We start from the raw sequence: 12,415 nt of genomic DNA on the forward strand, positions 1-12,415 counted from the left end.
ACATTAGATGGAGAGATGGATTGAGAATCCTTTTCAAGTTGTAAGATGTAAGGAGCTAGTGGAATCAAAGTGGGGGAGAATCACCCGAGTGGTTAGAAGCAGAAGTAAGTACAAATCTGGGATGAGTGCTTACCCTCGATGAGAAGGAAATCAGCCCAAGTGGCTGGTTGGATTAAGGAGCACCTGAGCTAAGAGTTTGGGTAACTCCCCAATGTTGAGTTCGTATATTCATGTTAGCTGATTGCTGGTTTGGGGAAACCAGGTCGGAGAATCACCAGCAGGACTCGATTGAGTCAGGATGTAGATTATGTGAACGTCTCGCATGGGATGCTTTCGGATTAGTAGTCAGTGGTATAGTCAGCATGGAGAGTGTGGTAAGATTGTGGGATAGCCACAACATTCATTAGTAGGCAGTCAGAGGAGTATGGGCGAGGGCTCGTATCTCCTAGTTAGCGGAGTTTGGGCGAGGCCTGTGTCTCCTAGTTAGCATGATAGAAATCAGTAAAGGATAGTTCGATGAGATTCAGTATGGAGTTGGCCTGCATAGCCCTAGAGAGGTGAGACCTTGGGAGAGGCTGCTCCAAGATATAGTCGGGTGAGAGGTCGTGGGATATGTTGGTAGCAGTGCAGGTGGGACCTGGTAGAGACCTTAGGGTCAGGTTAGGGGATCGAGGATCCCAGAGCATATAAAGTCAGAGTGGCAAGGTAGATAGAACAGTTATAGATAGCTGGAGTCTCCTTCGGGAGTCGCTGGGAGCGACTGAGCGATTAAGATTGGGTTCAGTAATCAGTGGGAGTCCGGTAACCCGGTTGATGGCAGATTAGTTAGGACCAAGGTGGTCTCGGTTCGTCTGGAAGGCAGACAGGAGATAGTAAGACCTTCGGTCAGGGATAGCGATAAGAGAATTCTTGGTGGAGCAGCTAGTTGACCGAGAGCTGCTACACCACTCACAGTAGGGTTGAATAATCTCAGAGGGAAGGGTTTGACCCTGTTTCGCAGCTCTCATATGAGTCTAACCATTGCAGGGATGAATCTTTTACTCGAAGGATTATCTGATCCATTCATTGGGAGGGGTTTTTAGCATCAGGATATAGCAATACGATCACCATTTATTCCTGATTATCCACACACATCCGAAAGGCTCGGCTGGAAGCCTTAAAACTAGAGAACATGTCGGATGAAGCCCTGCGAGGAATGGAAAAGAACTTAGAGGCCAAGGGAGACGGAGTTTACTATTTCATGGACCATATCTGGACCCCGAAGTATGGTGGTTACAGAGAAGTTGTCATGAACGAAGCCCACAAGACGAGATATTCAGTTCACCCAGGTTCAGATAAAACGTATCTGGATCTCAAACAACTCTATTGGTGGCCAAACATGAAAGCAGAAATTGCTACATTTGTGGGCAAGTGTTTGACTTATGCCAAGGTGAAAGTAGAATATCAGAAGCCCTCAGGTTTGCTTCAGCAGCCGGAAATACCTGAGTGGAAGTGGGAAATTATTACAATGGATTTTATCACTAAGTTACCCAGATCTCCGAATGGGCACGACGCCATCTGGGTAATTGTCGATCGGTTGACTAAATCCGCCCATTTCCTGCCGATCAAAGAAAACTTCAAAATGGAGAGACTCACACGAATATATCTTCGAGACATAGTTCGCCTTCATGGTGTACATGTATCCATTATCTCTGATCGAGATATCAGGTTTTCATCGAGGTTTTGGCAATCACTACAGAAGGCCCTTGGAACTAAGTTGGATATGAGCACGACTTATCATCCGTAGACAGATGGACAGAGTGAGAGAACGATCTAGACATTGGAGGATATGTTGAGAGCCTGCATCATCGACTTCGGAACGTCATGGGACACTCATGTTCCCTTGGTTGAATTTTCCTACAACAACAGCTACCATACCAGCATCAAGGCTGTGCCGTTTGAAGCCCTCTGTGGCAGCAAGTGCAGATCCCCTCTATGCTGGGCTAAAGTAGGTGACACGCAGCTAGTCAAGAGTCAAGTCCCTGACAGCACTCTCACTAGCCCTTACATCATCCGAGAGACAACTGAAAAGATCGTACAAATCCGGGAACGACTGAAAGCCTCAAGAGATAGACAAAAGAGCTACGCCGATAGGAGACGAAAACCCTTGGAATTCTAGGTTGGTGATCATGTCCTTTTGAAGGTCTCACCATGGAAAGATATGATACGTTTCAGAAAACGTGGAAAACTAAACCCAAGGTACATTGGACCCTTCGAGATCCTTGCTAGGATCGGTCCTGTAGCATACAAACTCTAGTTACCGTGAGAACTTAGCAACATCCATCCCGTCTTCCACGTGTCGAACCTAAAGAAGTGTCTGTTCGACGAGACACTTGTGATTCCTCTCAACGAGATCGCACTAGATGAGGGTCTGCACTTTGTGGAAGAACCCGTCGAAATCATGGACCGGGAAGTCAAACGTACGAAGCTGAGTCGCATCCCCATAGTGAAGGTCCGCTGGAATGCCAAGCGGGGATCCGAATTCACTTGGGAGCGCGAGGATTCAATGGAGCAGAAGTACCCTCATCTATTTCCAAGTTCATGATTTGTTCTTTACTCTTGAATTTCGGGACGAAATTCCCTCTAAGGGGGGGATGATGTAACAACCCGAAACTTTTATCTTGTACATCTAGTCAATTCAATCAATGTTAAATTTGTTCTTTTAACTTCTAACGTTGTTTAAAGGTTCATTTAAGCATTCTAAGATTAAGCATAGCCAAGGTTAAGGTTAGGAAAGAGTCAGAAAGCCATAGGGTGACAAAATCGGGCCATACACACCCTTAGGGGGAGTATACGGCCATACACATGGGTGTGCAGCCGCACACTCACCTCTTGGTTGCACACTCCCTTCTAGGCAACACACCCACCTCTATATAAAGGGTAGCCCCCTTTCCTTTCATCCCTTTGACGCCTTGGTAGCACACAACACTTTTTCCTCTCAAGCTTCTTTAACCACAAACCCTCCAAAGCTTCAAGAACGTGAGTAATTCATCCTCAAACTTGATATCCATGAAAGAACACTCTATCTAAGCCTTAAGTGTGCAATATTCGTCATGTTCTTCATGTTTGGAAGTAAGTGCGGCCGCACACTCTTAAAACACCCTCCAAAGTGAGAGTTTGACTTCCATACTCGAGATAGACATGACCCTAGCCTTATTGCACCTTGGAATTGACATTTTGGACATCTTCATGTGGGGTGTACGACCGCACACACCTGTGTACGGCCGTACACACCCTTGTGCAGCAGCACACTCCCGTGTACAACCACATACACACCCTACGACCACAAACCCACTTTTAGGACCCTTAACTTGCACTACAATCGAGTATAGACCTAGAACACTTCATGGATGCAAGTATGGACCTTGAAAACACCATAAAGGCACCTTTCATCATGAGTGTACAACCGCACACCCATGGCCACACACACCTTTAAGGTGGCCATACACTTCCCTCATGCAATCCTTTAAGGTCCTAACACTTAGTGCAAGTAGTTCCAAGTCCCTAGAGTGGTTCTCCATCACATCTAGTAGTGAAATACCCTCATTTGACTCATTTATGTGTCATTATGTGTTAGTTAGGATCAAATTTTGTTTAAGGCTTCACTTGAACATCCATCTTTCCGTATCGATCCTTCAATCAAACCATTCGCTCAAGGTGAGTTCATACCCCTACGTTTTTCCGAGTTTTCATGTTTTCAGGGGGTATACAAGCAAAAGTACAAGGAAACTTGTGCTCAAAATATATTATTTTGTTTAAGATAATTATATTTTCAGTATGCTTTTAACATGGAAAACAATTTTTACCAAACGATTAAGAAATCAACTCGTAGAAACAGTTTTCAAAACTAGGGTAACGAACTTGTGAATCATGTAGTAAAATGTATTATTTTATAAAGGATTCATGCAAATCATAAACAGGATTTTCAGTATTATTACTTGTAAATTTGTTAGTCTAAGTTGGAGACACGTCCTTGGTAACACTCCCACAGAATCAGAGTGTATGATAAGCACTTGTAACCAGAATCTCTTGTAAGGAGAGCATGACTGTTGTGTATAGATCTATACATGACTGACTATCTCGCACCTCGTTGCTAGCTACGGTGGGACCAACATGTCTACAGATGACAAAGTCATAATGGATACTGGCCCCGATATGTGTCATATCAAGTTAATGTATGGTTATAAAACTCACAAGCCAGATAGCAGAGATTTATTTTTGTAATAATGAATCAAGTGAACTAACCTCAAAGTAATAACCGATTTGATTACTAGAGGGTATTAATAATACCTTTAGGATTTAGTTCACCACATATTTATTAGTTTTATTTATGTAATAAGGGTAATATACTTCACTGGGAGTAACCAGGTTTTTTTTCAAGGATACTACGTTTAACGATATAAGTATGGTAGATACTTGTACACTTCATTTTGGAAGGGATAACCAACAACCTACTTTTAGGGAAAATATAGGATTTTCCCGGGATAACTCGGCCTTTCATAAACAGATTGTTTAACAAGTAACTAACAGATGTTCATATTCATTCCATGACACCTTGGATTGTACATATCTTGTATGAATCTAGAAGTCATGGAAAGAATGAGTTTTCAAACACACTTTTCATAAGAAAATATAAGATTTTCTTGAGGAACACTTTCAAATAAACATTTTCCACCAAAACTAAATGTTTATGAACTCACCAGTTTTATGCTGATACTCTTTCAAACTGCTTGTATTCTCAAGAAATCAGTAGACAGGTACTTCTTGGATTTAGAGGAGTCGGAGCAATAAGAGTCATGTTTTTATATTCCACATAATTTTGGTGTATTTAAAATAAGTTCCAAACTGATGTAAACACTTTTCATATATATATATATATATATATATATATATATATATATATATATATATATATATATATATATATATATATATATATATTGTAATGGTTGTGTTACTATAATTGCTATTGTATAATGGTTGTGATGCTAAACATGACGTCCTCCACCCCGGAACGATTCCGCAGTTCCGGTTCCGGGGTGTAACAGTCTTACTCACCATATACAATCTACCACCATGGATTTGTATGAAAGAGTCATCATTCATGTTGACTTTGTTAATTCCTGACCCTAAAGTGCCTGGTAAGGACGTGGTTGTTTTCCTTAGGCCGTTGGTGGAAGAGCTTGATCTTTTGTTAAACTCAGACATATGACTAAAGATGCGGCGACAAACACATTCTACACAATGAAAGCTTTGTTGTTGTGGAAATAAACAACTTTCCAACTCGTAGTAGTCTATCGGGTTGGAGGTGGCAAGGGTGTTTTACTTAGCAACCTCATAAATGAACAAATTCAAATTAAGTGCAAACATAATATGTATTTTACCCTTAAATAAACAAGCATATTTAAAGTTAGAGTACTTATGTTAATATAGATTTTTCTAGTCTTACGGATAATTAAATCTAGTTTTTTTTTTTTTTTGCGCCAACAGGTTAGAAAGAATATATGGAGTGATATTGCATATGGTTTGTGCCTTTCTAGCATTTGGTTTTTGGTGCCAGCAGCCACAAACACAAGATAAACAAATACATTATGGTTTTCTTCTTTTTTGAAGTTTAACAAAGAAAAATAAAAATTTATAAAAAAAGTTACAAAAAATAAAAAACTGAGAAAAAAAAACAAAAAATAATAAAACACGCCTTTTTTTTTTTTTATTTGCGAGAATATTCCTTTTAATCATACAAATACTAACTGTAGCAACGACTTATGTGGTCGAAATCGGTTTAACATTTCCCATAAAAAAAACAGTACATACGACTAAAAACACTTGATTGGAAATGTAATTACTCACAATACTTTAAAACAGTTTGATACGTGTTAGAGAATCCAACTGGAAGCTTTTCTACTAAGTTTATTAGAAAAGCTCCCCATTGAGACAACGCATAGCAAACCCGTTTAAAAAGCTTCTTTAATTCCTTTGGGTTTGAACTAAAATGTGGGGTGCCACGTTTTAGATATGCAAATAAAGGGGAAGTCAACTAGTCAAATAAAAAAGGTAAAACAGGTCAAGGCTTGAGCTAGGGGTCTTTTAAGTCATTTTACTTGTTAGGATGATTATGAGTTTCGAATAAATAAGACGTGACTCGTGAGGAGGAGTTGATTAGATATGGATTTTGTTGTTAAAACTGTCTTCTTCAGAGAGAACTCGAAAGCTAGGGTTTCTTGTAACCATTCCTTTTGGAGTTCATTCATTCCATTACAATCTAGCCAATTCCATTCCATTCTTGATTCCATTCCATCCTATGCTAAATCATACCTAGACTGTTACAAATGCAACAAGTTGAAGTACATCACCTCCAATACATCACATAATTCGGATCCCAAAAGTCAATACATCTAAGTAAGTAATGCATGGTATTAGTTAGAAAATGCAAGCCGGGATATGAACTCCAGCATCTCCTTCCTGCGCTCAATCTCATCAACAGCTGCAACTTTGCCACTAGAGAGCCATTCCTCGGTATCATCAATTGCATTCTGCACGTTCTTCAAATCCTGTGGGGCCATATACTTTCTCTTAATCTTATTTTTTAAGTCATATATGTAATCCTCCAATGAATTGCATGCTTCAGCTTTCCTCTTGAACTTTTGGTCCTCTAGCTTGAACTTCTCAGCATCTTTCACCATTTTCTCTATCTCATGCTTTGACAATCTTCCACTCAGATTGGTAACAGTAAGGCTTTTGGTCTTACCCGTGGATACTATCTTAGCCGTAACTGTGAGGATACCATCAGCATCTATTTCAAAGCAATGCTCAACTACTGATAGATATGATCCCTTGGGAGCTGGTGGAATCCCTGAAATTGTAAAAGATCCCAACAAGAAGTTATCAGTAGATCTAGTCCGTTCACCTTGGTACACCTTGATATTTGAATATGTTTTGTTGTCTTCAGTTATATAATAATTCTTGGTCTTCTTCGTAGGTATAGGAGTGTTCCTCCGGATCACAACACTCATTCTTTCTCCTCTTACCCCCCTACCAAGTGACAAGGGAGTGACATCCAATAGCATCAAATCCTTTATCATCTTCGTAGTCAGCTGACAACATAAATTGGAAGCCATAACTGCCGCCCCATAAGCTACAGCTTCATCAGGGTTGATGCTCTTGCGTAGCTCCTTCCCATCAAAGAACTCTTGTAACATAGATTGGACCTTTTGTATCCTAGTTGATCCACCAACAAGAATCACCTCATCTACATCTCCTTTGTACATATTAGCATCTACTAAACATGTCTCAAGTTGCTTGATACACTCTTCAAAGAAACTCTTATTAAGCTCCTCAAATTTGGCACGAGTAATCTTCAAAGAAAAGTCAATACCATCCAGCAGCACATCTAGTTCAACTGAAACTTGAGTATCATATGAAAGAATTCTCTTTGCTTTCTCACAAGCAACTTTCAACCTTCCTAGTGCTCTTTGATTTCCACTCAAATCCTTATTCCATTTCTTCTTAAAATCATCAACACAATAATTTACCATTCGGTTGTCAAAATTCTCACCTCCCAAATGAGTGTCGCCAGCAACAGCCTTCACCTCAAACTTACCCACACCATCAATGGTGAGAAGAGAGACATCAAAAGTACCACCACCAAGATCAAAGATAAGTACATTCTTCTTTCCACCGAACCTATTGTCTACACCATAAGCAATTGCAGCTGCAGTTGGCTCATTGATCATGCGCACCACATTTAATCCAGCAATAGTAGCAGCATCCTTGGTTGCTTGACGCTGACAGTCATTGAAATAAGCCGGGACAGTGATGACAGCATTTTTCACTGTGCAACCGATATATGCCTCCGCAATCTCTTTCATCTTGGCTAGAACCATTGATGAAATTTCCTCTGTAGAAAATTGTCGCTCATGACCTTTGTGAGTAACAACAACTTTTGGCATGTCGCCAGGCCCTTCTATGGCCCTGAATGGCATTAATTTTACGTCTTCCTGCACCATGACATCACTGAACCTCCGGCCGATCAACCTCTTTGCATCTAAAAGTCCATAACTTAACCATATCAACCATGCAATAAAAGTGTGTGAAAAACTTAGAAGTATCAAATCATATATAGAATGTTGAAACTTACTGAATATTGTATTAGCAGGGTTCCTTGCAATTTGATTCTTGGCACCATCACCAACTAGACGTTGAGAATCAGTGAAAGCAACACAAGATGGCGTCGTTCGATTTCCTTGGTCATTGGGTATGATCTCGATTCTGTTGTTTTTCCATACTGCAACACAAGAGTATGTCGTGCCCAAGTCAATGCCAATTGCTGGTGCTCCACCTTCGCAACTCGCCATTACTCTACAGGTTCAAACAGAAACAAGCAATAAGGCAATAATGAACGCTCACGAAACAACGCAATGAGTTTATGATGTCCGCTCGCGATTGTCTGGTTTTATAGCATTAGGAATATGTATCGTTTTGTGAAATTTAATTACTCTGAACTTAGTGTTTTGTTTTATTTTATATGATCATGATGCAAAGATTGTAAGAGATTGCGTCTTTTGGATTTCCAACGAATACAGTGAAAATTTTCTTTAAACACTTCCGATTATCTTGTGTCTTATATATGCTTCAAATAAAGTCTGTTTAATGACATAAATTTATAGTGTGATACATAATGCGCGGTTGTTTTGTTATCATATCTGTATTTTCATCATAAATCAATTATTCATTTCTGTATTTAAATTTCCAAAAACTACTACTATAATTAGGTCGTGGGTATAGTTGCAAGCAGTGATGAGGGCTTGGTCCGAAAACCCGAACCGAAACCGAAACCCGATAAGGATACATGGCCAATGTGCCATAGGCACCGCATGACCGTCCACAGTCCACACCATCCCTGTCACCACGGATTGCAACAAAATAGTGGCATTACAAAAGGTAGTTTTTTTTGTGCTTTGTAATTTTCCTTTTTATTTAAATTAACTAGAAATTGCTCACTCACTGCTAGGGGTGTCAATTTATGACACGACATGACAAAAATACACGATACGAAACGAAATCGGGACGAAATCAAAATTCGAATTAGTTTTCGTGTCGTGTTCGTGTCAAGTTTAAAAACCACAATGTCGTGTCGTGTCGTGTTCGTGTTTACAAATCCACACGAAATTAACACAATTGAACATGTATTTGTCGTGTTTTCGTGTTTGTCGTTTTTATCGTGTTATATATGATTAAATATGAATTAAATAAAATAATAGTTATGTAATATTATCTTTGTCGTGTCGTGTCGTGTTATCGTTTTTTAATTGGTTCGTTTTCGTGTTAGTGAAAAAAAACACGACATCGTGTCGTGTTCGTGTTACAAAAAACATTGTCGTGTCGTGTCAGACAAAAACACGTCACGACGGACCGATTTGACAGACCTACTCACTGCTTCCCGGGGGATACACTAGTAATTTTCAATTGTTTTTGTTAAACTAATAAGTTCCAATCTCTAATTTGCTGAGTGGAATAATCTGTAAATGTACTATCACGCAATGACCATTTTTCTAATTTTTTTTAAATAGGTAGACCATTTTTTTAAGTTATAGGGATAGTTTTATAATTTAATTTCTACAAAAAGACCAAACCTGCCAACATATGATAATCTTGTGGAACATGTGACAATCTTGTGGCTAAAGTTTCAAACTCAAATAGTATACTATTTAAACAAATAGATTATTTCTATTAAAAAACCATATATATATATATATATATATATATATATATATATATATATATATATATATATATATATATATATATATATATATATATATATATATATATATATATATATATATATAGACATTTTTATGAATTACAGGTACAATTTTTGTAATAATTTTAGTACAGGGATCAAACCTGACAACATTCAAAATTGTTGTATCCAAGTTCTAAAACTCAAAACTATACTATTCATAAACCACTTGGTTTTTATTATATATTATATAATAATACAATGTTTCAATTTTAATTAACATCTTTTTTTATTGAAAAATGATGATGTAGTGTGGTGGGTATATCAAGTAAAATGTGGTGTGATTGTGATGCTAAGATGGCATCGAGGTGACAAAAGTTTTCAAGTTGTTATACCATATGGCCTTATAGAACAAGTGGTTATAGAAAGTTGTAGCACGTGGTTTTATAGTTAAGTGAAGTGAATAAAAATAAACAACTAAACAATATTTGTGGAATGTTAGGTTATATACTTTAAAACAAGACGAATGCCCGCGGGTTGCGCAGAAACATCTATATAGTTAAAATCTTTAGAAATATATATGTTTTTTTAATATAACAATAACGTTGTTGTTAAAGTTGATATAATAATTTGTATGCTAAATTGATATAATATATTGATTATTTTGAATTATATGATAATATATACATCTATTATAACAACATAATCTTAATCGTTTGAATGACTTCTACTCACAAGTTACTCATGAATAAAATTAAATATAATATATGGTTTAATATTATTTATAGTTGTTGTTATTGTTAATTATTTTTTTAAAATTTATTTGCTTAATGTTTTAATTTCTATCATTATAATCTCGAACATTATAATTTTCTAAAATTTATTTGCTTAATGTTTTGATTTATATAGAGTTATTTTTAACTATTATTATTATAAGTGATTTTAAGCTACTTATTTGAAAACTTTTAGCGATTATAAAAATATCTTTAGGAAATATTTTAGTGAAATTGAGATTACAATTTAGTTTTCGCATTTATAACTACAATTTATCACTTTTAATTATTCACAAAATATTTTTTGGGTTTTTTACTGGAAGTGAAATTTATATTTAAATTAACACTGTAATGTTATATTTAAATTAACAATTTAAGTATTTCTTTCAAACTGTTCAAAAATTGTAGTTTTAAACTAATAATGGTTTAAATACAACAATATATTAAATTTAATAAATTAAGTATAATATGTTAAAAGTTAAAGACATAACTTTATAAGTAGAAGTAAAAAAATTATTTTAATATTAAAATTTAATTTATTTATGATTACACTTTAGGTTTGATATTTATTTAACCTTATTAACCAACTTATAATCATTATTAGAAAGACACTACAATTTGTCACTATTAAATATTTACAAAATATTCTTTGGGTTGTCTAACTTAAACTAAAATTTATATTTAAGTTGACCCTGTAACATTCTATTTAAATTAAATATTTAAGTATTTTATACAAATTGTTCAAAAGTTGCATCTTTAAAATGATATTGGTTTGTTAAAAATAAATTGAAAACTCATGGGAGTTTCAAATGAATGTGGTGAAAGGAAAAATATATGAGAGTTTCAAATAAATGTGGTGAAAGGAAAAATGTTTACTTTATAAGTATACTAGACGAATTCTCACGCGTTACGCGACGCAGGTTAAAAATATATTGTTAGAATATTGAAAAATATATGTTTATAATGGTTATGTTATTGACATTAACTTTAACATAATATTTTTACACTAATATATATATATATATATATATATATATATATATATATATATATATAATTTCAAATATTTTGAACAATAATATTCATTGACATTAACCCACCTTCCTCATTAATAGAATTAAATATAATTGTCTATGTAATATTATTTTTAATAATTGTTATGATTTATTATTTTAATTTTTTACTTATGCAATTATTTTCTAATTTCATTAATGATGTTGTGTAATTTATAATTTAATCTTATTATTATTAAAATTATTCTTCATTAATTTTAAACCACTAATTAATAATAATATGTTAAAGAATACTTTTAAGAAACACTTAATATTATTAATCAAATATGAAACATATACGAAATAATAAAGTGATAAGATTGACAATTTGCATTTCAAAAGGGACTTATATGGATAATATGACATATCCATGATTTTTATAATTTGATTTTATTATTTATAACTATTGTTTGTTAGTTTTAAAACCACTTATTATTATTATTAAGTGAAATACAAAATTTAAAAAACACTTATTATTATACTTAAAATGTTAAACATATACTAACATATAAAGTGATAAGATAGACAATTTGCATTTTAAAAGAGACTTACATGAATCATATGGATAATATGACATATCCAAGATTTTTAATTTATTATTGCTTTGAAGCAACACAAACATATAAACATATATACAATATTTAATTAAATATTATCTATATGACATTCCATAACATATGATTGCTAACATGAATCTAATCTAATTTAAATTTAAATTTCAACCGCAACATACAATGATTATCTTAAAAGAATACTTAAACAAGGAAAAAAAAAAAGAATTAGTATATAACAAACTTACAAATTAAAAA

The 12,415-nt window shown here is 35.2% G+C and overlaps 1 protein-coding gene across 1 annotated transcript; it reads right to left on the reverse strand.

Annotated features, from left to right (window-relative positions):
• Positions 1-6,455: 6,455 nt before the first annotated feature.
• On the reverse strand, positions 6,456-8,393 carry LOC111917547 (heat shock cognate 70 kDa protein). Its single transcript, XM_023913223.1, has 2 exons — positions 8,177-8,393; positions 6,456-8,083 (listed from the first exon to the last, which is right to left on the reverse strand). The coding sequence occupies exons 1-2, from the start codon at positions 8,391-8,393 to the stop codon at positions 6,456-6,458; spliced, it is 1,845 nt and encodes a 614-aa protein (XP_023768991.1).
• Between the last annotated feature and the right edge of the window lie 4,022 nt (positions 8,394-12,415).

This window comes from Lactuca sativa, chromosome 8 (assembly GCF_002870075.4).
Source record: "Lactuca sativa cultivar Salinas chromosome 8, Lsat_Salinas_v11, whole genome shotgun sequence".
NCBI lineage: Eukaryota > Viridiplantae > Streptophyta > Magnoliopsida > Asterales > Asteraceae > Lactuca > Lactuca sativa.

What these genes read in the sequence shown, in the direction of transcription:
- LOC111917547 (XM_023913223.1), bottom strand. Translation starts at nt 8,393, where the DNA reads ATGGCGAGTTGCGAAGGTGGAGCACCAGCAATTGGCATTGACTTGGGC. An exon ending in CCCTGCTAATACAATATTCA is followed by an intron (nt 8,084 to 8,176) that starts GTAAGTTTCAAC and finishes ATGGACTTTTAG; the next exon opens with ATGCAAAGAGGTTGATCGGC.